This window comes from Talpa europaea (genome assembly GCF_964194135.1).
Source record: "Talpa europaea genome assembly, chromosome: 8".
Classification (NCBI taxonomy): Eukaryota; Metazoa; Chordata; class Mammalia; order Eulipotyphla; family Talpidae; genus Talpa; species Talpa europaea.
The window spans coordinates 29,742,120-29,768,430 of NC_140075.1; the positions used below are offsets into that span (position 1 = coordinate 29,742,120).

General features: G+C 38.9%; 1 protein-coding gene across 1 annotated transcript in view; it reads left to right on the plus strand.

The window, feature by feature from the left end:
- Window positions 1–1,441: 1,441 nt before the first annotated feature.
- Window positions 1,442–26,311, plus strand: part of FSIP1 (fibrous sheath interacting protein 1) — a gene marked incomplete at both ends in the record, with an annotated part of 193,334 nt that continues 168,464 nt past the window's right edge. Inside the window, 4 exons of the mRNA XM_084240127.1 lie at window positions 1,442–1,567; window positions 6,642–6,825; window positions 14,792–14,940; window positions 18,355–18,448. Of these exons, the coding sequence (XP_084096253.1) occupies window positions 1,442–1,567; window positions 6,642–6,825; window positions 14,792–14,940; window positions 18,355–18,448 (553 nt within the window). The remainder of the gene's footprint in view (window positions 1,568–6,641; window positions 6,826–14,791; window positions 14,941–18,354; window positions 18,449–26,311) is intronic.

Consider the following 26,311-nt stretch of genomic DNA (forward strand, 5'->3'; position numbering starts at 1 on the left):
GGGCTCACTGAGTGATTGGAAGCCAAATCATATTAACTCTGTGTGCCTTGGAAGAGATCAGGTGGGTTGATTGTGCTTCCTTCTGGGTCCAAACTTCTTTGGACTCTGCTTCTATTGTTCAAAAGAGAAGGATGAGTTATTTTTGTAGAGTAAGCAAAAGATGATGTTCTTGCCGGACCAGATGCAAATTGCTTATCTTCATTCTGTTAGGAGAGAAATGATTTTGGCAATTAGGAATTTGGGGAAGGATTTGTTGGCAGATACCCATTTACATGTAAAACTAAGTATGAAGAGGGTATGAATATGGAATTCTGTTTCATCCATTTAACTCAGTATACACATGTTATTGCAATTACTGAAAAAATTTGAAATGGTCTTGATCAAGGACACTGGAAGCATCAGTGTGCCTGCAATGCTTTAATTCTCCCACTAGCTTAGACCACTCTGGTTAATATTTCTTGCTTCCAAAAACAGCGCTGTGAAGAGAGCAGCTGGAGTGGTGAGAGGCCTGGGGATGATGCCACATGAAAAAGAGGATATTGGCAATGTAACTAGATAAGGAGGGTCTGTCCTTTAGTAGAAAAGTATGTTTTATTTTCTAGTTTCAGAGGGCCGATGTTGAATTTTTTTTAAGATTTTTTTTTTTTTTATACATACAAGAGCTGGGATATAGGCCAGAGGTGTTGGGGTGAGGGGATTCACCATAGACGGAGTGGGAAGCAGAACAGGCAGATCTACTGAAATACACTGCTGAGGGGAGCAGCGGACAAGACAGGAGAGGTCTGCTGCACCATTTGGAGCATCCTGGCCTGGATTGAACTCATGCTTCAGTTGCTGTGGATAGCTTCGTAGTCCTGAGACGTAACCCATTGTGCCACCATGGAGGCCGAAATTATGAGTTTTAGAAGGGGAAGGTTGATAGTAAAGGAGCAGTAACCCGGAGGTGGGTGCTCATGGAAATGCAGTACAGGGGAGGAGAGAAGAAATCAGAACTGAGCGGGAAGCCCAGGCTGAAGGTGAGCTAGGATGGGAAAAACTGGAACAAGGAAGGCAAAACTAGAGGAAGGTAGAGAGATCTTAGCAATGATTACAGTGAAGCATGGGTCTTGGTTGAGAGTTGCAATGCTCTTTGAGTATCTTCTCAAGGACACCGGAGCTGTTTTTTCTTGGAGGCACAGGAAGCCATTGGATGGCATTTACTTCTGTCTTCTCTTTTTAGCAACTTTTAGAATCTAATAGTGAGCTACACATTTTGTACCTCTAGTGATGTAAGATTTAGTGACTGATGGATACAAGATATCTGTTGATACAATTAAGGTGATGTGACTTTGGTAGCAACAACTTCCTTGCAGAGGAGAGTTTATTGTGTATAACACTAATGACACATCTAAACATGTGGCTCATAACTTGCTTTCATTTTTTTAAAAAATTCAGGACATCAATGGATATTATCAAGGGCAGTTTAGATGGAATTTCAAAACCAGCCTCAAGTTCAAGGACACGTCTTGGGAGTCGAGGTTCAACTGCATCTTTGGAGGTGCTCTCCCCGGAACCTGGGTCCTTCAAGGTACATTGTCATTGAGAAATGGTTTAAACAACTCCTGACCGTTCAGTAATAAACCAAGGCTGTTGTAAAAATCCTGTTTTCAGTTTCCTGTTTAGAGGACGTGTTCTAGGAGCACTCAGAGATTTCTTGGAATTTAGATTAACATGAAAATACTGTTTCCTTTGTGTGTGTGTGTGTGTGTGTGTGTGTGCGCGCGTGCGCGCGTGCCTTATTTTTTCAGAATTGTACTTTGTTAAAGGCCATTTGTTAACTCTTTTCCCACAAGAAAGTTTCGTATTCTATCACCTACTATGTATGCACCATTGACTCCTGTAAAAAAGATTAAATAATTAAAAAAATGTAGTTTTGGTAAAGGCCACGTGGGATGTGTTTCGTAGATACATTTCTGGCCATGACTTCCCTTTATTTAGCACACATTTTTTTCCCTCTAATATGTTTAAACTTCACTCCCCCGCCATCCCAAACCTATGATAGGGAACAAACATGTTGAACCTTATGGTGAAAAAAAAAAAAATCTTTACAAATTGATGAATACAGATTTGTCTATTCTTTTAATTTATATACTAGGTGCTGCATTCAGAAACGCTTAGAGATTTTGTCTACCATGATTTCATGCAGGAAATAGGAAGCATTGTAGGCATTTCAAGCAGAAAGTGAAAACAAGAATTCAGTTCCTCAAGATTAAAGGAAAGCAGAAAAGGAGGTCATGGAAGGAGATGTCCCCTGGGTTATGGTTCCCAGGTCTCTCCACCATGACTGCAATCCAGGGAACAGTGGTTGCTGCTGCTGTTTCTTACATTGCCACAAGTTTTTCAGGACACAAAGCTGGTGACTAGACATGCATGGGTGACTGCCTTCGATCCTTATTGCTACTTTCCTCCCAGGAGCGTAGGAAGATGGCTCCCTCTTCTCTTCTGTGTCTAAATCTTGTACACATGCATCTGCTTGGATAATTCTAACATGTATCCAAAACCTTAGCTGCAAGAGACGTTTGGTGGTTTTTGCAGGTTTTGGTGGTTATGAATAAAACTGCTGTAAATATTTGTACCCTGAGGTGTTTTGTATTTTGTTTTTTAAATTTTTATTTTTCTTGGGGAAGTACCTGGAAGTGGGATCTCTGGGTTGTATAGTAGAGTATGTTTGTAAGAAACTGTCAGATGTTTTCTGTTACCACCAGAAATGTTTGACAGTTGCAGTTGCTTTACATCCTCAGCAGCAGATGATGATGTCAGTTAAAAAACAACATTCTGCTAGGTCCACTGTACCTGTGATTTTCACTTGCATTTCCCCGTGACCAATAATATTACATATGTTTTCATGTGCCACATCTTCTTCTTTGAAAAGTACCTGTTCAGTTTTCTGCCTAATTTGAAAATTAGGTAGTTTAATTTGAAATTATGGTAGTTTAATGATATATTTTAATTTCTGTTGACTTTTGAGAGTTCTTTGTTTTCTAGATAGTCTTTTGATCACATGTGTAATTTGTAAAGAATTTGTCCCAATCTGTAGTTTGACTTTGCATTCTCAAAACTATGTCTTGGGAAGAGCAAACATTTAAATTTTTAAGTGCCGTTTATCAAAATTTTTCTTTTGAGGATTGTGCTTTTTTTGTTGTAAACAGGAAATCCTTCTCTAACTTAGTGTCTCAAAGATTTTCTTCTAAAAGTTTTACAGTTTTTGTTTTACATTTAGGACTTGTGGCTTCTCATTGCCAGTGAGAATCTGGCTTTTGTAAGCTCAGTGTACCAATATGGTCGCCTAGCTTAGGTATTTTTCTTGCTTCCTTTAACTTTTTTGTCGTTGTGTTTTAGGTACCTACTATTAATTAGCTAGGTGTGGATTTATTATTTTTCTTTCTGGAGATTAGAACTTCCTTAAAGATTTGTGTGTGGTTTATTTTGAAAAATTCTCAGTCATTTTGTTTTCATGTTTCAAATTGCATCTTTTTTCTATTCCATTACTTTGGAATTCATATTTCATGACTGCTGAAACTTTACCCCATCCTCATGTCTCTGTCTTACTTTTAATATTTTCTATTTTTCATTTCTGTGTGGGTCATTTAGGTGACTTTTAAACATACACTTTCTAATTTTTGAGTTATTTCCTAAACTATATTAAATCTTTTCTTTGTTGAATTAAAAATTTAATGATATATTTTTAATTTCTGGTAGTTTATTTTTAAATTAATGTTTTTTACCATATCTTGATTTTTTCATATTTCTTGATTTTTTTATACCATTAAACTATGGGATTATCTCTATCAAATTTTTAATTATCTTAATTAAAAAATATTGTGTGGACTAATTGTTGCTTATTGTTGGTCATATTGTCATGGCTTTTGAACTTATGGAACGGAAGATTTGCTATTGGGAATTTTATGGAGCCTGATTTGAAAGTGTTTTCTAGAGCAGGTTTTGTGTTTGCTTCTACCAGATGCCTCGGAGGTATTACTTTCCCCCCTCATTTTTTAAATTTAGACATCCCATATGCTTAGATTACTTATAATACTCCAATAATACAAATTGGAGCCCAAATCCACATGAAATATGATCCCATGATTGTGAATTCTCAGGACTTTTCCCACTCACAACCCAGACATGGTTTTTACTCTTACCTTTTGCTCTTAGATAGATGGTGTTTCTATTGCCTACCTTCTCAAGGTAGAGTATGTATTTGAGGGCTCCATCTTTACGGAGCCACAGAGGGTTTTTTCCCCATTGTATTATATGGGCCCCATGATTCATCTCCTACCTTCCTGTGTGTTAAAATCCAGGCCCAAAGCTCTCTGAATTTAGCATATTCCCCCAACTAGGTGAGTCGATTTAAGGATTCACCAGGTTTTTTTTTTTTTTTTAAATATCTATCTATCTATTTATTTATTTTAAATAATAAATTTTATTTTTATATTCCCCCATACAATTGCAACCCCCCCATTCTGACCCCAATCCCTCCCCTCCCGCCCCCCACCCCCCATAGAGTGTCTCTGGTTCATAGTTTTTCGTTGATTTTGATTTTCACTTTCTTATAGTTATTCATTTTCCTGGTCCCTTATTTAAGTTTTCTAGATTCCTGCTATGAGTGAGACCATCGGTATTTTTCTTTTTCTTTCTGGCTTATTTCGCTGAGCATGATCCCTTCCAGCGCCACCCATGTTGCTGCAAATTGCATGTTGTTTATCTATTTTGAATGCTGAGTAGTATTCCATGGTATATATGTACCACATCTTCTTGATCCCGTTATCTATTTTTGGGCATTTGGGCTGTGTATTTACCCAAAGGACACAGAAACATCAATTCCAAAGAACACCTGCACCCCGATGTTTATAGCAGCACTATTCACCAGGTTCTTTTAAACTACTCTCCACGGCAATTTCCTTAATGTCATTGTGACCCTCTATGCTCTTCTAAGTAGTTTTGACTTACTCAGTTTTTCTTATAATCCAAACAGGAATCTAAAACCAATTTTAGCTTCTTTGGTCCTAGGCATAGTGATTATAAGCCTAAACTGTAGTCATGGGTTCAAATTAGGATATTTTTGGTAAATTCAAGTCAATTTCTTCAATTTTGTGCTAGTTTCCTTATCTGTTGTTCAAAGGGGTAATAGTACTATCCACCTACAAGTCATGTTGTGGGAATGAAATGAGTTTAAAAAACTAGCATTAAATAAAATTGCTGTAGTAGTATTTCTCATTCTGAAAATTTGGTTTATTGTTGCTTATGGATGTTTTTCTTGAAAGAGTCAGTGGTTGTAATGGGATTGTTAGTAAGGGTTTTTAAAGGGTCTTTAACATTCCTGGGATTAACAATAGAGATAGGGAGTGGGAGACACGGAACAATGAAAAAAATGGAGGTGGGATTTGGCATTGAGAATGAAGAGTAAAGGAAATGGTACATTTAAGCCACAGGGTACAGAAGGGGGGGTTCAGCATAGAGTGGCTGGTGGTCAATAGGATGAGGAAGATAGTTGACAGCTGGTAGGATGGGGAGCTCTGGAGACCAACCACTAAGGAAAGCTGTGTGGAGGACACTCAAACTACTAAAAATGGATTTACTGTATGACCCAGCAATTCTACTCTTAGGAATCTACCCAAAGGACACAGAAACATTAATTCTAAAGGAAACCTCCACTCCTATGTTTATTGCAGCATTATTTACACAGCTAAGATATGGAAACAATCTAAATGTCCCTAAACAGATGACTGGATCATGAAGATGTGGTATGTACACAGTGGAGTACTACTCTGTGATCAAAAAAGATAAAGTCATGCTATTTGTGGCAATCTAGATGGAGCTGGCAGGGATTATGCTCAGTGAAATATGTCAGAAGGAAAAAGAAAAAATCAGATGGTTTCACTTATAGGAAGAATATAGGGGAAACAAACAAGGGATCAGGACAAGAAAAAGATAAAACTAGTAGGCAAAGCATAAGTAGGAGACATTCAGCGGTGGGGGGGATGGTGTGTGGGGGGTGGAGGAATCAAAACGGGCAGGAAGAGCACCAGAGACTGGTGAATGCATCCAGGGTGCTTGGTGGTGGGAATTTCATGGGGCCTACACCTGAGAGGAGAAATCAAACATTGTACAAAAGTAAACAATGATGTAAAAAATAAAATATAAATAAAAATAAATCTAATACTACAATTAAGTTACATTTAAAATAAGTATATATTTCTAAAATACCTAGTTGTTCGTATATACATGTGTGTATATGCAAACCCCATCAATATTCCCATTAGTGTTAAAATAATCTAAAACTTAGTTTTTAAAAAACACTTTATTTAAAAAATTATTTATTTATATATTACATAATTGGTCCCTTTTTTTTTTTTACAGTGTTTGCTTGCTTTTCTTAGATGTAGTCCTCCCTCATAGAATTCCCACCACCAATTCACCTGTGCACCGTCACCATAGTCCTTTGTTCTGTTCCCGCCCTCATTTTGAACCCTCTCCCTCCTGCTCCCCTGCAGAATGTCTCAGATTTATGGTTGTCTGTTTATTTTTGTTTTGTTTTGTTTTGTTGTGTTAAAAAAAAGTTTTTTTTTAAAAAAAACTCTGTCTTTGGAAATAATTTTTAGGTTGATACTACAATCAAGATGAGCTCTAGTAAAGAAGGCCACTCGGAAATCAGTAATGCAGAAGACTGTAGAAACAGAAATGATGACAAAGAGGAAAACTATTATGAGAAAACAAAATTGGTTGAAGAGGGGTCAGATGAAAATCCGAACATGGTTCAACATCAGACAGTCCCTGAATGTTCAGGTAGTTTACTCATTAGGTGATTGGGTAATGATAATTACAGATGTTAAAATATTATTATGACATGTTCCTATAAACTAAGTAGAAATAATAGAAAAAGGGGCATACCTTCTTTATGAGCTATCAAGCAATAAGTTAAATTTATTCCAAGGTAATTAATTCTTTATGCTGCGATTATAAATTGGATTATTTGCCTGGTTTCTCTTTTTGCTAGTTCATTATTTGTGCTACAGACAACCAATTTTTTTTTTTTTTTAATTTTTTTTTTTATAGAGGCATGCTTTATTTATTTGTTTGCTGGTTTGTTTGTTTGTTTTGTTTATACATGCACTGGGTACAGTCAGAAGCGCGGGAGGGTGAGAGAATTCACCAGAGCCAGAGCGGGGAGCAGAGCAGGCAGAAGGACCGAAGTACACTGCTGAGGGGAGCAGCGGGCGGCAGGAGAGGTCTGCGCACCATGTGGGACCCTCCTCCGGTGGCCGGGGGGCAGCCGGGGATCGAACTGGCGCTGCAGAGGCTGCAGGCAGCTTCGCAACCCAGCGCTCAGCCGCTGCGCCACCGGGGAGACCCAGAAGTATTAATTCTTCTTTGAAAGTTTGAGTAGAATTCACTAATGAAGTGTGGTGCTGTTCTTTTGTTTCTGGGGATGTTTTGGATCACTGTTTCAATTTCCTGGCTCAGGATGATTCTGTTCAAGTTTTCTTTTTCTTCCTAAGTGAGTTTTGGAATGTTATATGTTTCTAAGAATTTTTTCATTTCTTAACATTGCCCAATTTATTGCCATAAATTGTTCATAATACTCTCTTATGATCCTTTATGTTTCTGTGGTATCTGTTGTAACTTCTCTTCCTTCAGTTGTGATTATATTTTTGTTGTCTGGCTATTCTTTGTATATCTGACTAAAAGCTTGCTTATTTTGTTAATCTTTTTAAGGAACCACCAGTTGGTTTCATTGATCTTTCTTTTTGAGTCTTAGTTGCTTAGTAATTTACTTTAATTTTTATAATTTCCTTCTTCCTACTCACTTTTGGTCTTGCTTTTTCTACTTTTTCCAGTTTGTTTAGGTGTAAGCTTTTATTTTCCATATGCGGTTTTCTTTCCTATACTTCTGTGACTTTCTCTCTTAGTATTGCTTTTGTTCTGTTTCATAGGTTATAATTAGTCCTGTCTTCATTTCCATTCTTTTCTGGGTGATATTTGATTTCACCTTTGAGTTCCTGACTGACTTAATGGTTTTTCATAGAATGTTGTTTGTTCTCCAGAGATTTGTCATTACTCCTTCTCTCTTTTAGTTTTTTTTTATACCATTAAGATCTGAAAAAGTGCTGGATATGATTTTAGTCTTTACAAATTTATGGAGATTTGTTTTATGTCCTAACATATGTCTGCTTTTGAGAATGTTCTTTGAACCCTTGAAGAAAAACTGTTTTCTGGGCCTCCCCGGTGGCGCAGTTGTTGAGCGCTGGGTTGCGAAGCTGCCTGCGGCCTCTGTGGCACCGGTTCGATCCCCGGCTGCTCCCCGGCCACCCTGGAGGAGGGTCCCACATGGCACACAGACCTCTCCTGCCTCCCACTGCTCCCCTCAGCAGTGTGCCTCAGTCCTTCTGCCTGCTCTGCTCCCCGCTCTGGCTCTGGTGAATTCTCTCGCCCTCCCGCGCTTCTGACTGTGCCCAGTGCTTGTATAAACAAAACAAACGAACAAATAAATAAACAAATAAAACATGCCTCTATTTAAAAAAAAAAAAACTGTGTAAAAAGAAAGTTAGATAAGTTTAAAAAAAAAAGAAAAACTGTTTTCTGCTGTTCTGGGTAGAGTGCTCTCTAAGTATGCATTGAGTCCATCTCTTTTGTCAATTCAGGCTGTGGTTTCTTTTTTGGTTTTCTGTCTGGTTGATCTGTGCACTCCTGTAAGTAGAATGTTGAGCTCAACCCATTTAGATGTTAACATTTGCTTTATATACTAGGGCTGCTATGTTAGGGGCATTTATGTTAATTATCATTATGTCTTTCTGTTGTTTTGATCCCTTTATCAGTATGTCATGTTCATCTTTGTCTCATGCTGCCCTGTTTGGCTTGAAGTCCATTTTATTTATTATCAGTCATTCCTGTCTTTAAAAAATTTTCATGAAAAGAAAATTTCAGTGACTTGTTACTAGTTTCTCTCCCTACACTTTATATCTGTGTTTGTCTATATAGCTTAAGTGAGTTTTTTTGTATAAGGATATAGTTTTTTTTTTTTTAACTTCATCCCACCCCTCTGTGACTTTTGATTAGTGAATTCAGCCCATTTACATTTACAGTGATTATTAATATATGAGGCTTTCTATTGTCATTCTGTCTTGTGTTTTCTTGTTCTATTTCCTGGTTTAATTTTTTTTTTTTTTTTTAAATTTAGATAGAGCCTCCCTGGTGGCTCAAGGGGTTAAGATGCAGCGCTATGAAGCTATCCACAGCCACTGCAGCACGAGTTCCATCCCTGGCCAGTCAGGTGACCCACCTGGCACAGCAGACCTCTCCTGACTCGCCCACTGCTCCCCTTAGCAGTGTATTTCAGTCAGTCTGCCTGATCTGTTCCCCAGTCTGTCTCTGTTGAATCCTCACACCATCCCTCCCACCCCCACATCTCTGGCTTGTGCCCAGCTCTGTATGCATAAATAAATAAATCTTAAAAAAATAAATTTAGATAGAAGAAATCCTTTAAACATTTTATAAGAGTGGTTGAGAGTTGGGAAATCATTTTAGCTTTTATTTGTCTGGGAAAACCTTCATTTTTCCTTCATGTCTTAAAGAGTATTGCAGGATATAGTATTACTGGCTGGAAGGTTTTATCTTTGAATATTTTGCATGTGTCATTCCACTGTCCTTACCTGTAGAATTTCTGCTCAGAAGACTGATGAAAACCTGGTGGGAGTACCTTTTATTCCTATGGTTGTTTTTAATGTTCTTTCTTTGTCTTAAACTCTTGGTAGTTCCATTTGCTATGCGTCTTGGTGTAGGTCTCTGCATAACCAGATGTTCTTTTAGCTTCTTGGACTTAGATATTGAGTTCCTTTCCCAGCTTTGGGAGCTTTTTATCTCTTATTTCTCTGAATAAGTTTTCTGTTCCCTTTTCTCTCTCCCCCTCTTCTGGTTACTCATTATCTTTATGTTGCTTTTCCTAATGGAGGCATATAGTTTTTGTAGCTTTCCTTCATTACATTAAAAAAAATATTTCTCTTTTCCAGTTGTAGATGACTGAGCTTACTGATGCATCTCTCTGTTTGTTCTTTTCTGTTTTCCATAGCTTTCTGTAGTGCTCTCGGTCTCATTTATTGAGTTCTTCACATGCTGAATTCTTTTATTGTTTAAAGCTTCAATTTACTTGTGCTTGTTAATTTTTTCCTGAGCTCATTGTTTTGTTGTTCTGAGTATTGTATCTCCTTGACAGGCTTTTCTGAGTTCTATGGTATAGACTTGCCTTTGTGAGCTCTCCTTCTCCTCTTTGAGTTTTTTTTTACATCTGTTAGCTATTTTGAATTCAGTGTCTGGTAGGAAGTCATAATATTTTACGTCTTTGAGGTTGGATTCTGGAGAGTTGTTCTCTTTGTGATGTGATAGTCCCCTGAGGTCTCAAGTATGTGTTATTTTATCTGCCACTTTAGCTGCTTTAAGTTTCCCTGTTCTTTTCCTTTTTTTAATCTGGGTCAGTTATCAGTACTTAGAGAGTTGTACTACTTAATCTTTTACTTATCTAGTAAGTGACATTGTGGGTTTCTTTAAGTTTTAAATTTAGTTTTTATTATTTTTAGTTCCTACTGGCTTCCACTAGTATTTAGATTGGTATGAGCAGTTGCTGTGTCAGCAAGGTGGGGAGGGGTTTTGAAGGGGCCAACTGCATTCTTGAACATGTTGGAGCTGGCACAGGCTAGTGTTTGTGGCATCACTGAGTCCCTCCTCTTTGGGATCCCAGATCTGAGACTTGGTAGTCTAACAGTGCACTTTAGGATGTCAGTACCAGTCCTAAAGGATGGGGGAGGGAAGTGTATTTTATTTCATTTATTTTTTTAAAAGATTTTTTTTATTTATGCAAACAAGAGCTGGGGTACAGGCCAGAGGTGTGGGGGTAAGAGGATTCACCAGAGACAGAGTGGGGAACAGACCAGGTGGATCAACTGAAATACATTGCTGAGGGGAGCAGCGGGCGAGACAGGAGAGGTCTGCTGTGCCATGTGGGTCACCTCCCTGGCTGGGGATCGAACTTGTGCTGTAGTGGCTGTGGATACCTTCATAGTGCTGACACTTAACCCCCTGTGCCACCAGGGAGGCCCCTGGTAGTGCAATTAGAGGGTTTTCTTTTTTTCTTCTTGCTGATGTCCTCATCTGTGTAGAGCATCCTAGCTCCTCCACTATGGGCCTCACTTGGGCCACACACCTGTTCTCTCCTCCCCAGGGCCCCTGATATACCCACAGTACTGCTGTCTGTGCTTCATCCTGACCACCCCTCCACACATTTCTCTTCAGCCAGCTACTGACAATGCATGGATCTCCTTGGTGTGCCACGTAGTATAGTTTTTGTTGTTCTCTGAGAGGTGAGGTATTATTTTTCGTAAACGTTATATTTATGTTAACAGCTAATTCATAATAATGTGGTTATTCTTTTATTTAAAATTATTTTTTTCTATTTTTTGCTGTTTACAAGATTAATTGGTCTTCGGGCATTTCAGAAATTATGAATTGATCCACTGTTTCCTCTTAGGAGAGGGGTAAACAAAATGGGATGTGTAGAGAGCTTTCAGAAGGGATTAATCATAGCTTTGGGAGTTGTGTGTATAGGGGTTGTCTGTGGACTTCTAGTGAGTCCAAGACCTGGGACACGATGGTGAGGGAAATCAGACATGGGGGACTGTCATGTCTAGCATGCAGTAAATCTTTTATTGTCTTAGTGCTCATTATATGCTATTTTAATTGCAGCAGGTGTAACATCAAAGCATACCATATAATGATAACATGTATGAGTGATTAGTCTATTTTCTTACTATTATCTATTTACTTCAGACATAGGGTACCAGGTGGTTAGTTCTCACGCATATAATCTTATCGCCCCCTAGCCAGAGCCTGGGAAAGTTCGCTCATTATTTTTGTTATTCTCAAACTGTGGAGATGTACGCAGGTCACTTCCAGGCTCTCAACACCAAGTCCTGTCACCCAGAGGTTTTCCTCCAAGACGCATGTGTTTTCACATGCCTTAGGGACTTGGGTCAAGGCCCTTCTGCTCACTGCACAGGGTCTCTCCATTTTGTTATTCTCAGACTGTGGAGTTGTAGAAGCCTGACTCCACGCAGGTCACTTTCCAGGCTCTCAACACCAAGTCCTGTCACTCAGAGGTTTTCCTCCGAGATGCATGTGTTTTCACATGCCTTAGGGACTTGGGTCAAGGCCCTTCTGCTCACTATGCGGGGTGTCCTCCAACAGTAGTCTCTGGGCATATTTGCATGTGGTATTATACTTCTGTGTTCACACAGTTCCTTTTAAGTGTCTTATGTCTTCAGTTTCTGAGCAGAGGAAGGCGGTTTTTCCTACACTATGAAGTAGAGAACTGGGGATCCAGATATCTTAAGTGAGGCATTGAGGGGTACACAGCAAGATTCAAGGTTCTTGCCTCCATTCCCTGCCTTGTGCCAATTTTTTTTTATTAGGGCTCCTTCAGACATATGCAAGCTGCCTCAGACAAGACCGATTTCCCTCTCTCTCCTTCTGTAAGCCTATTTTAAAAATTCATGTCCAGTTGACTTACCATGTATATAAACGCTCAAATCTATCTTTTATTTTAAAACACAGTCTGTTCTTCTTCATGCCCTTATTCAGAGAGCCAGATTGATGGTGAGCCTGATGTGGCTCCAAATTGGGGTAACCGCTTGAAAAAATGACTTTTGTCTACACTGGGTCAGTTTGCATTTTGGAGGTGGTTTCACTCACGCCCCTCTGTGTCTTCTTTAGTCCCACCTGTAGTCACTCATCCTCTCTTCTGTGCAGTGATGCTCCAGCCCCCCCTGGATCCTGCATGTCCCCATTTGTCATGCATGCCTCCTTTTTATTAGTTTTAGACATTGTTGAAAAATGAATAAATGCTTATAATATTTTTGTTTTGATTTCTAATATGGCAGTGATCAAAAACCCAAAAGAACTTTGTGTCCTCATGTTCTTTTGGGCTATAAAGGGAAGCTGAGATCCTAAAGTCTGAGAACTGCTCCTATACAATATGTTTGGGATGAGCTCTCAGACTTAGGCCGGTGACTCTGGATTACAGTTATCAGGAAACACCTTATTATAGTTGAGATTAGCTGTTGGCCCAGTTTCTATTCTGTTTGTTTGTGTTGTTTCAGTACTGTCTGAGTTATTTAAAAAAGTGTGCCACAGAGACCACCTATGTTTATGGAACCTAAGAATGGTAGGATGGGTAGTGGAGAATTAGAGCTATAGGCTGTTGCATTTGAATTACATAAGCAATAAGATTGGCAGAGCCTCCTTATTAATTGGATCTATATTGTTTGTGATTAAACTTATTCCATCTATAATATCCCCTTTTCCTTAAAGAAGAAGTGATGTACATTACAGGGAAACATCAGTGGATTTTCAAAAGTTATCAAATTTGGCCTTTCTTAGAATAATATGCCATCTAATAACCTCAACTGGGTTGACCATGACTTTAGTATTCGGATATAAGCTCATTGCTAGATGATCGTCGTTTGTCAGATTTCACAGAGGAAATGTTGACTGCCTGTTAAGAGCTTTGATTCTGGTGTCAGACAGATCACTGCTTTTTGCTAGCTGTATCATTGTGGACTTGTATATAACTCAGATAACCTCAGTTTACTAATTTGTGCAATGGGGACAATAATATACACTTCACACTCATTATTAAATGAGATAATGCCTATATAAATGAAGTCCTTAAAACATGACCTAACAGTTAATTATAAATGTGAGATGCTATTATGACATTATCATAATCCTAAGTTAAGGTTTAAATGAGGAAAGCTCTAAAGAGCCCTGAATTTCAAACCAATTACTGTTACTTATTAACAATTCAGGAATTTTTTTAAATACTTCAAGAACATAGAACAAATGGAAAGAACATGGAAAAAAGTTGTTGAGTTACATGGAATAGTTTTCTGAATTTGTTTTGATATGTTGGAACCAGTTTGTGTCATTGACATGCAGCTTCTTGCTATAGCTACTTGTGTGCAGGACTTCTCTTGTAGTTCATCTGAAGCAGCTTTGGGTTTATAGTTATTTGTGTACAGGATGTCTCTTTCAGTTCGTCTGAAGTACCGTTAGGTTTGTATGTTTGTCTTATTCTTATCTGCTAGTAATGAATGAAGATGGTATAGCAGAATACAGTAGTAAGACTTTGGGATTTAAAATCACATGAAACCCACTTCTAGTTCAATGCTAAAATTTATGAGTGCTTTGCAAGGACCTTGTTATCTCAACTGTAATATAGAGATAAATGTCTATTTCACAGGGTTGTTAGGTAATTATTGAAAAATATATGAAAGCACTTTGTAAATCAAGATGAATGATACCAATGTTATTTGTTATCCTCAGTCATAAACATTTGTTGACTGAAGGTAAAAATGGTAAAAAACAAAGCAGAATTTGGGCCTCCTCTGGTGGCGCAGCGGTTGCACACTGGGCTGTAAAGCTTCTTGCAGCCACTGCAGCACCGGTTTGATCCCCGGCCACCGGCTAGGGTCCCACATGGCACGCAGACCTCTCCTGCCGCCCGCTGCTCCCCTCAGCAGTGTATTTTGTCAGTCTGCCTGTTCTGTTCCCCGCTCTGGCTCTGGTGAATTCTCTCACCCTCCCGTGCTTCTGACTGTACCCAGTGCTTATATAAATAAATAAATGAATCTTTAAAAAAAAAAAAAAGCAAAATTTTATGGTTTCATTAAATTTCAAACTTATTTCTATCTTAAACACAATATAGATACAACTGAATTCATAGATTCTCAACTTCAAGATGCTATTCAGAAGATGAAGAGGCTTGATAAGATATTGGTGAAAAGACAAAATAGAGAAAAAGAAATTAAGAAACAAGGTCTAGAATTGAGACTGAAACTGTGGGAAGAACTTAAGGTAAGAATAGCCATATATTGACATGTAAAAAGCAATTTCCTCTTAAGATGTTAGAGAAGGATGGACTGTGATAGTGTTAATGCAGTCTGCTTTTATTGATGTATTTGTAGCTAGAGTGACAATGGTGTGTATATGTGTTACGGGGGGAGGTGAGGAAGGTATCTTTTTGAACCAAAGATGGTAGCTTTGCAGTATACCAGATGTCCGGCATTCACTGTGCTGCGGGGTTCATTCCCTGGAAAGCCCCCGCAGGCCTCTCTTACAAGTATCAGGCTGGGTCTCCTGCATCTCAGGCACAGAGAAGGATTTTGGTGCCTCCTTTCAACTATACATGTCTGCTTTTCCTTCAGTAGGTTTAGAGTTGAGAGATAAACACAAATATATAAAATATTACCCCTCTGGTTCCCATTGTTATTTGAAGGAACTTTTATGACTAACTAGTGGGAGAATCCTCTGTTTCATGTGCTGGTCAAGACCTCTACAGGAGCTGTAAAGTGCTTACGTATGGGATCATGCTGTATTTCCTTCTATCTCAGTAAATATCTGGTACGCAGCTAACTTTCCAGCATTATTGCACCTCCTGTTGTCTGTAGTATTGAGGGATAGAAGCTGACCAGATGTTGGTACTGAATTTTGCCCCTCAAAGAGCATTTTTTTGGAAACTATTTTATTTTATGTGTTTTTTACATCATTTTTCATTTTTGCATAATATATACATTTTCATCTTGGTTATAGTCCCCATAAAATTCCCACCCGCCTTGTTTTGATCCTACCCCCTTCTTCCCTCCCCCACCCCCGTAGCATGCCTCTGATTTATAGTTTCTTGTTGATTTTAATTTTTACTTTATTGTAATTAGTTTTTTTCCTGGTCCCTTATTTAGGTTTTCTCAATTCCTGCTCTGAGTGAGACCATCTGGTATTTTTCTTTTTTTATCTGGCTTATTTTGCTGAGCATGATCTCTTCCAGCTCCATCCACATTGCTGCAAATTGCAGAAGTATCTGTTTTGATTGCTGAGTAATATTCCTTTGTGTATATGTCCCATATCTTCTTGATCCAGGCATCTATTTTGGGACACATTGGTTGGTTGTTTCCATGGTTGTTTCCATAGCTTAGCTATTGTAAATAGTGCTGCAGTAAACATAGGGTTGCAGGTGCCCTTGTGAGTTAATGTTTCTGTGTCCTTTGGGTAAATACCTAGGAGTGGAGTTGCTGGATCATATGGAAGCTCCATCTTTAGCACATTGAAGAATCTCCACACTGCTCTCCATAGTGGTTGGACCAGTTTGCACTCCCACCAGCAGTGCAGGAGGGTTCCTCCACATCCTCGCCAACATTTGTTGTTGCTAGTTTTTTTTTTTAATATGTGCCATTCTCACTGGTGTAAGATGGTATCTCATTGTAGTTTTGATTTGCATGTCCCTGATTTACAAGTGATGTTGAACATTTTTGCATACGCTTGTTGGCCATTTGCTTTTCCTCTTCAGAGAAGTTTCTTTTTAGCTCTTCTTCCCATTTTTTGATTGGGTTATTTACATTGTTTTTGTTGAGTCTTGTCAGTTCTTTGTAGATTGTTGTGATCAGTCCTTTATCATTAGTGTTGGGTGCAAAAATTTTCTCCCAATTGGTGGGGTGTCTCTTTGTTTTGCTTACTATCTCTCTTGCTGTACAGAAGCTCTCAAAGAGCACTTTTTTTTTTTAAATTTTAATTTTATTTTTATATTCCCCATACAATTGCAACCCCCTTATTTTGACCCCAATCCCTCCTTTCCCTGCCCCCCCAACCCCCCACAGAGTGTCTCTGGTTCATAGTTGTTTGTTGATTTTGATTTTTACTTTCTTATAGTTATTCTTTTTACTGGCCTCTTATTTAAGTTTTCTAGATTCCTGCTATGAGTGAGACCATCCGGTATTTTTCTTTTTCTTTTTGGCTTATTTCGCTGAGCATGATCCCTTCCAGCTCCATGTTCCTGCAAATTGCATGTGTTTATCTTTTTTGAATGCTGAGTAATATTCCATGGTGTATATGTACCACATCTTCTTGATCCAGTCATCTATTTTTGGGCATTTGGGTTGTTTCCAAATCTTAGCTATTGTAAATAGTGCTGTTATAAACTTAGGTGTGCAGATACTCTTTGGAATGGATGTTTCAGTGTCCTTTGGGTAAATACCTAGGAGTGGAATTGTTGGATCATATGGAAGCTCTATGTTTAGTTGGTCAAGAAATCTCCACACAGCTCTCCATAGTGGTTGGACCAGTTTGCACTCACACCAACAGTGCTGAGAGTTCCTTTTTCTCCACAACCTCGCCAACATTTGTTGTTGCTAATTTTTTAATATGTGCCATTCTCACTGGTGTCAGCTGGTATCTCACTGTAGTTTTGATTTGCATTTCCCTGATTACAAGTGATGTTGAACATTTTTTCATATGCCTGTTGGACATTTGCATTTCCTCTTCAGAGAAGGTTCTTTTTAGCTCTCTCAAAGAGCACTTTTAAGGTAAGGACCATTGTAATAGCTGATTGGTTGTTTTTGATAAATTTATCCTTAATCAATTGGCTGACTTCTGAGGAAATTTCTTGTATGACAATATGAATTAATATTGAAGAAATTAAAAAGGTTCCCAGGAAGACCTTTGGATTGGAAATAAAGAATTGTACAGGGCCTCCCAGGTGGCGCAGCGGTTGAGCGCTGGGTTGCGAAGCTGCCCGTGGCCTCTGCGGCGCCGGTTCGATCCCCGGCTGCTCCCCACCCACCGGAGGAGGGTCCCACATGGCGCGCAGACCTCTCCTGCCGCCCGCTGCTCCCCTCAGCAGTGTACTTCGGTCCTTCTGCCTGTTCTGCTCCCTGCTCTGGCTCTGGTGAATTCTCTCACCCTCCCAGCTTCTGACTGTACCCAGTGCATGTATAAACCAAACAGACAAACAAACAAATAGATAAATAAATAAGACATGCCTCTAGAAAATTAAAAAAAAAAAAAAAGAATTGTACAAAATGCTATGCTTCAAACTAGAGAAATAAATATCTATAACTTATTCTTACTGAATGTCTATAATTTTTTATTGTGGGGAAACAGTATTAATCTTGAAGTGTGTGAAATTATTTGATGGTATTCCTTTGGGTTACCCATTAGTTACAGAAATATTAAATAGAAACTTAAGAAACTTGAAACCAGGCAATTATCATACAGTGATAGACATATATATTCTAACTCTGTCTGGGAATACTAACAATTTTATGGGAACAGGAAGCACTGTAAGATTCCCTAACTAAAGAAATAAAAATTATCCAAACCTTCTTGTTTGTATTTACATAAACATATAAACTTGTTAGAATAATTGGAAACCATGTTGGAATTAAAAAAAAATTAGTAAGTGTATTTGCCTCCCCCCCCCCCCCCCCCGTGTTTTATTAGTCTGCAAAAACAAGTGAAGCTTTGCAAAGTAATGAGGAGACAGAAAATACAAAAAAGTTTCTGGCTTTAACTACCGCATCAGAAGAAATTGTTGGTGAGTGAAACTGATTTATCTTTATTTTTATCTTAGAGTCATAGACTATTTAAAGTAAAATTCGCAATTCAAGTATTGTTTCTCTTTTCTCTGTGAGTTTAACTTTTCTTTCGGGGCAGTGATCACGTTTGGTAGGATTATATGGGTCTCCCCTGAGCTTGCATGTGTTTCAGTCTTCAAGGGTGAGAGGCTAGGACAGTAGCAATCAGGAAATGGACAGTGTGTCTGTTCTGCCTTACTTTCTGTGTGTCTCAGATGCCTTGAGACACCAAGCTTATGCAGCGTCCCCTGACTACCTCGGGTCTTCCCTTGAGGTTTCTCACTCAGTCTTCTGCAGCCCCTTTTCCAAAAGTTCATTGCTTATTGAAGTCCTATTTCCGGCCCTCTTTCAGCCCTGTTTTTCAATACCAGCTAATTCATTCTGCACTTATCTTTCTAATTCCCTTGTGTGATGACATATTTGTGAATTTTCCCCTCCTCCTTCCCTCTCTTTCTCTTCCTACTTTTCCTCTTCCTCCCTTCTTCCCTAACCTTCCCCTCTTCCTCCTCCTCTTCTTCCTCCTCTTCTTCCAAAAGTATATGGAGTACCTTTAATTTCCTTAGATAGTGGTAACAATTTTCGGGGTTGGGAGACAGTTGGTATTTATTGGCAGTACCCTTGGATTCCTCTAGCACATGTAAGTGGTCACCTGATATTACTAGGTCATTAGACTGACTCCCAGCAGGAGCCTCGATTTCTCTGATAATCCTTAAATCTGTTTATCTGATATGAAGTGAATGTCTATCATTGTAGAATTGTAAGAACCTGCATCAGGCTACTGCACCTCTTTAGCTTGGGCTTTGATTTGATACGGATGAAATTCCTTCAGTTTGTTCCTTTCTGGGTCTGGTATTGGGAGCTGAGCTTTGCTTGGGTGTATCTCTGTGCAGAGGGAGGATGATGCTCGCCAGTTCCCTTGTGTGGTGATTTCAGTAGTATCCCCTCAAACTTCATGTCCACTTGGAATCTCACAATGTAACCTTATTTGGAAATACGATCCTTGCAGATGCAGTTAGCTGAAATCAGGTCACACGGTGTTAGAGTAGCTTTAAATTCAGTGGCTGGTGTCCTTATAAGAGAGGGGAAAACATAGAAAGATGCAGAGACAGAGTGACAAGGGAAAAAGGCCATGAGAAGACAGAGGCAGAGATTGGAGCGATGTAGCAACAAGTCAAAGGTTTCCAAGGATTTCCTTCAGCAGCTAGAGGCTACAAAGAAGCAAGGAAGAATTCTTCCCTAGAGACTTTGGGCAAGTATGGCCTGCTATTTTAGATGTCCAATTTCCAGAAATGTTAGGGAATAAATTCACAACATTTTCAGCCACCCAACCCTTCAGAGCTTGTTACAGCAGTCCTAGGTATCTAATACAGCAGATGGTTCCCTCTATCTCAGCGTAGGCACCAGAGATAGGAAGGAGCAACCCTAAATATTGTATCCGCAGCAAAGATCGGTAGAAAATAGGCAGAGCTAGACCTGTGGCTCCAGTTAAGCTGCTCCAGCGATCTCCCACCAAATGCAGTCACCTTAGTTGTGGCCTCATTCATGGTAGACTGAGACAAATAGTTCTTGCTGGGTCCCTCAAATTACTGACCCTGAGAATTATGAACATAATAAAATGATCATTGTTTCATGCCACAAGGTTTTAAGAAACTTTTAATTTTGAATTAATTTTAAACATGTACAAAAGCTACACAATAAACCACAAGAGTCCTATATAATTTCCACCCAGCTTCTCCTGAAGTTAACCTCTTCTATCACCGTAGTACAATGATCAAAAGGTAGAAATTAACACTGGATATGATACTGTTAAACTTGTTAAAATTTCACCAGTTTTTGCATTAATGACCTTTTTATTTTCTAGTATCCTATTCAAGATTCCCATATTGCCTTTGTTTGTTGTCACAAGTCCTTTGTCTTTGTCAGTCTGTAGTGGATCCTCAGTCTTTCATGATTTTGACATGTTTGGAGAGCCTAATCAGTTATTGTGTGAAATATCCCTCAATTTCAGCTCATTTGATATTTTCTCTTGATTAGATAGAGGCTATGCATTTGGTGAAGGATACCGCAGAAGTTATGTGTCTTATCAGTCAGTCGCCCTTTGGTTCCCTAATGCTGATGTATCTTTTTACTGGTGATCTTTTTTTTTTTTTTAAAGATTTATTTTATTTATTTATATAAACGCTGGGTATAGTCAGAAGCATGGGAGGGTGAGAGAATTCACCAGAGCCAGAGTGGGGAGAAGAGCAGGCAGACTGATGGAAGTACACTGCTGAGGGGAGCAGTGGGCCGCAGGAGAAGTCTGCGCACCATGTGGGACCCTCGCCTGGTGGCAGGGGATCGAACCAGCGCTGCAAAGGCTGCAGGCAACTTCACAGCCCCGTGCTCAACTGCTGCGCCACTCGGGAGGCCCTTTACTGGTGATTTTAACCTGGAAAACGTGCTTCGGGTGGTATCTGCTGACTTTCTTCACTGTAAAGTTACTGTTTTACCTTTTACAATGAATAAATATCTTGAGGGAGACACTCTAAGACTACACGATATCCTTTTCTCTCCTCAAACTTTTGCCCACTGATTTTAGCATCTGTTGCTAGATCTTGCCTGCAGTATTTGTTACTGTATGCCACTAAATTATAGATGATTTTGAAATGCAACAGTATAAGATGGGAATGATTTACATCAGCATCATGTTAAATGGTTGTGTATTTATTCACTATATGGGTGTATTCTCATTTGTTTAACTGGCACCCTGCTGTTAAACATTTAGATCATTTCTTTCGTTTTTTAATGATACATAATGCTGGAATAACATCCTTAGATGGTGATTCCATTACTACCTTCTATGGTAGGCAGACATCCCCCACAGCCCCTGAGAGCTGTCCAAGCCAACTCACTAGAAGCTGTGAATGTAATCTTCTGTGGGGAAGGGTCTTTGCTTATGTGATTAAGGTAAGGATCATAAAATGAGCAGATAATCTTGGAATATGAATGTAGGGCCTAAATCCCACCACAGATATCCTTACAAGGAAGAGACAGAGAGAGATGAGTCACACAGAAGAGGAGAAGGGGATGTAAAGATGCGGCAGAGATTGCAGTGATGTGGTCTCAGCCGCAAGGATGCTGGCCACCACCCGAAACTGGATGGGGCAAGGAGCAGAGTGTCACCAAGGACCCTTGGGGGAGTGTGGCCTTACTGACACCTTGATTTCAGATTTCTCGCCTCCGGAACCGTGAGAATGACTTCCAGTGCTTTCAACCACCAAATTTGCGGTCATTTGTGATAGCAGCTCTAGAAAGGGAATGCCTCTTTGAATAAATTCCTGCCAGGAGAAACTACTTTGTTAAAGGCATGGGGCTGTTGAAAGATTTTTATCTATATTGACTCATTGAAAGGTTTACTTATGTAGACTTCCACCAACATAGTATCTGAGTACTGTTTTCCTCTACCCAGACCACAGTGGGTTTTGTAATTGTGGGAAAGCTTTGTTTATGAAAATGGAATCACAATAATTTGTAATTTGTATCTCTGGTTATCAGGGAGGCTGAATATTTATTTTATGACTTATTTGTTCTTTTATAAAGTGAGGTGTTCCTTTTAATGATTTGAAGTCTTTTTTTTTTTTTTTTTGCTAATTTTAAAAATTGTGTTTGTTTATGGAGGAGACGTTGTTTTAAAAACACTGTCAATGTAAAAATAAAAACAACACTGAATGATTTGGGATCTAGGTTCATCCCTTTCAGCTGTATATTACCACATCCTACTCACCACCAAAGTACCCATATTCCTTCCCCATAGTCCTTCCCCCAGCAGTAATCCTGGGTGCTCAGCTCTCGTGGCATTAATCCTACGGTAAGATTGGTAGGGTTTGTTTTGGTTTAGTTGTATCTGTTCCTTTACATTTCACCCATGAGTGAAATCAGACAGTGTTTGCCTTTCTTTTGAAGGACTCCTTTCCATATTAAGGGCCCTAATAATTTGTCATAAATATCTAAAACATTTTTTCTAACTTTTTTTGTTTTGTGGTATTTGCTTTATGAAGTTAAATTTTTTAAATTAGTCATTTTATGTATGTTATTGCTAATTGTTGCTGTGCTCAAAAAAGGCCTATTTATTGAGAACGTTTCTATTTATTTATTTCCTTACTGTATTTTTTAAATTGAGGTAATGTTAGTACAACACCATAAATCATTCAGAGCATAGGTTCACATCTCTTCAGATGTATGTTCCTTCCCCATGTCCACCATCAAGGCTCTCATAGTCCTCCAGCATAGCCCCTCCACACTGTGCTTCCCCACTCCCTACTTGCCCTGTCTGGTAGCCTCAGTTCTGCAGTTAGATCTTTAGGGTTTCCTTTAGTTTGTTTTTTATTTATTCCTTTGTTTTATTTCTCTGTATTTCACACATAGTGACACAATCTGATGTTTGTTTTTCTCCTTATCTGTTTATAATTCCTTCTAGTTCCATTCATGTAGTTGCAATGGCAAGATTTCATCTTTTTTTCCAACTGCTGAGTAGTATTCAATTATAAATACATACCATTTTTTTGAGGTAACAATGGATTAGAACATTATATGATTTAGAGGTCTAGCATCACATCCTTCAGGTGTATGTTATCATGCTACCTCTGCCACCAAGGCACCAATAGTCCACCATAGTTGGTTGTGCCTCCTCCTCACTTTGCTCTCTCTCTACTCCCTCTGTAGCCTCAATTCTGCAGTCAGATTTCTTGAATTTGTTACTGGTTTGGTTTTATCTGACCCTTTGTTTTGTTTCTCTGTTTTCCACCTGTAACTGACATGTTTGTCTTTCTCCTTCTGACATGTTTTGTTTAGCACAATCCCCTCTTGTTCCATCCATGTTACTGCAAAGGCAAGGGTTTATTATTATCATCATCATTATTATTGTTATTTAAGATTTATTTGTTTATTTATACAAGAACTGGGGTACAGGTCAGAAGTGCCGGAGTGAGATTGGGGAGCAGAACAGGCAGACAGACCGAAGACACTGCTGAGGGGAGCAGCGGGCGAGGCAGGACAGGTCTGCTGCACCTTGTGGGGTTTTCCCCGCTCAGCCTGGAATCGAACCGGCATTGCAGAGGCTTCGGACAGCTTTGCAGTGCAGCGCTCAACCGCTTTGCCATTGGGGAGGGCCTATTATTATTTTTCATAGCTGAGTAGTCCTTGTGTATATAAACTCCATCATCCGAATCCACTCATCTGTTGTAGGGCACTTTGTTTCTGTAGTTTGGCTATTGTAAATAGTGCTGAAGTGAATATAAGGTGTATACCTAGGAGTGAAATTGCTGGAGCATGTGGTTGATCTATTTCAATCTTATGAGAAATCTCTATACTATTTTCCATAGAGGCTGGACCAGTCTACATTCCCACCCACAGTGCAAGAGTCTCTTTATTGCCATGTCCTTTTCAACACTGTCCCTGGTCTTTATGATAAAAGCCATTTTCACAGGTGTGACATTATATACCACGTTTTGGTAATGTACTTGCGTGTCATTGCGATTTAGGTACTTTCCAGAACTTGGCTTCTGTAAATAGACTACAGCGAACATAAAAGAGCATGTGTCCCTTTGATGAAGAAATTTTGATTGTTAATTTACTTGGAATTTATTTTGGTGTCATATGTCAGGTAACATAGACTTTTTTTTTCAATCTGTTGGCTAGTTATAGCAAGACTTTTTTTTTTTTGATAATCTATCACTACTCTACCTATTTGAAAAGCTCAATCTATCACTCACTGATTAGCCTATTTCTAAATTTTCTATTTTATTCCTCTAATATTTATGTCTGTACTGATGTATCATAGTATTTTGATTACTGTAACATTTTATTAGGGCAGGTATATTGTGGTCTTTCTCAAAATATTTTTGGAATAATGTGTTTTTCCTAAGCCCATTTCGTTCTCTCTGAGAATTGTTGAACAATGACTATCTTATTTAAGAAAAATAGACTCCTGGGCCTCCCCTGGTGGTGCAGCAGTTGAGCACTGGGCTGCAAAGCTGCCCGCAGTCTCTGCAGAGTCGGTTCGATCCCCGGCTGCCAGAGAAGGTCACACATGGCACGACACATGCCCGCTGTTCCCCTCAGCAGTGTATTTTGTTGTTCTGCCTGTTCTGTTCCCCGCTCTGGCTCTGGTGAATTCTCTCACCCTCCCGTGCTTCTGACTGTACGCAGTGCTTGTATAAATAAATAAATGAATCTTCAAAAGAAAAAAGACTAAAAATGCCACCAAAACACAACATTTAAAAAAAAAAAAAAAGAAAAATAGACTCCAAATCACTTCTAAACCTATAGCTTATAAAGTTCTTTTTTTACTAATGTCTACAACCTCTTGTGATAACTAGTTTAGAAAAATATAACTTATTATACTTTCTTTGATGTCTGTCAGTATTTCTACACTTTCATAAAAGGTTGAGACTATACCTCTTATTCCAAATCAAAACATGGACTGTGTCAGGAATGGGATTCTGAGCGTTATAGCATCTCAGAATATGTAGTTTAGAGATGGGAAACTGAAAGCTGATTTCTCTAATGGATAGGGTATTTCTGAGAGGTCACATCTGCTTGTGGTTGACTGTGGGGCAAGCCCTGAGTGACAGGTTGCTGAATCAGAAGATCCATGTTGACCTTTTGGTATTATCTGTTCCAGTCTCAGAATTCACTGCCAAAGGAATTTTTGATAGTGCTTATTAAATGGTACCAGTTTTGTTTTCAAAAGTTCATTTGCTAAAATCAAATCCGATCTATCAAATATGTTTCCATTTTTAAAGTTTGTGACATGGATATTAGACTTAAACCTGTGGTGTTCTCTATCTCTGGAGCCACATAACTACTGTAGATCCTGTAGACCTTTATTGTTATATAGTTTATTACTAATGTCCTAACACGGAAATTTGTTGGCGTTAATAAGCTGAAAACTGGAGTTATGAGAAACTTAAAAGCTATCTTTAGAGAGAATCATTTCTTTTTACATTATTGTTCATTTTTTAAACAATATTTGCTTCCGCCCACTCCCTCAGGTGTAGTCCCCATAAAGTTTCCTTCCCCAGTGCACCCGTGCACCATCACCTCAGGCCCCTCTCCCTTCTCCTCCCCTGCAGGATGTCTCTGATTTATAATTGTCTGTTTTTACTTTGTTGTGTTTTGTACTGTTATTATTTTATTATACTGATGTCTTATTTGGTCCCCCTATATGCCTGCTATAAGTGAAACCATCCGATATTTTTCTTGCTCCTTCTGGCTCATTTCACTGAACATATTTCCTTCTAGCTCCATCCACATTGCTGTGAATAGCATGAGTTTATTTTTTTTTGATTGCTGAATAATGTTCCATTATGTATTTATGCCACATCTTCTTGATCTAGTCATCTATTTTTGGGTATTTGGGTTGTGTCCAGGTTTTGACTATTGTAAATAGGGCTGCAATAAACATAGGGGTACAGGTGTTCATTTGAATCAGTGTTTTGTGTCCTTTGGGTAGATCCCTAGGAGTGGAATTGCTGGGTGATATGGTAGCTCCATTTTTAGTAGACTGAGGAACTTCCAGGCAGCTTTTCATAGAGGTGGGACCAGATTGCACTCCCAGCAGCAACATAGGAGAGTACCCCACACCCTTGTCAACATTTGTTGTTGCTTGTTTTATTGCTATGTGCCATTCTTACTGTTGTAGTAAGGTGGTATCTCAACATGGTTTTAATTTGCATTTCCCTCAAGATAAGGGATGTTGAACATTTTTTCCTGTGCCTCTTGGCCATTTGCATTTCCTCTTTGGAGAAATGTCTTTTGAGTTCTTCTGCCCATTTCTTGCCTGG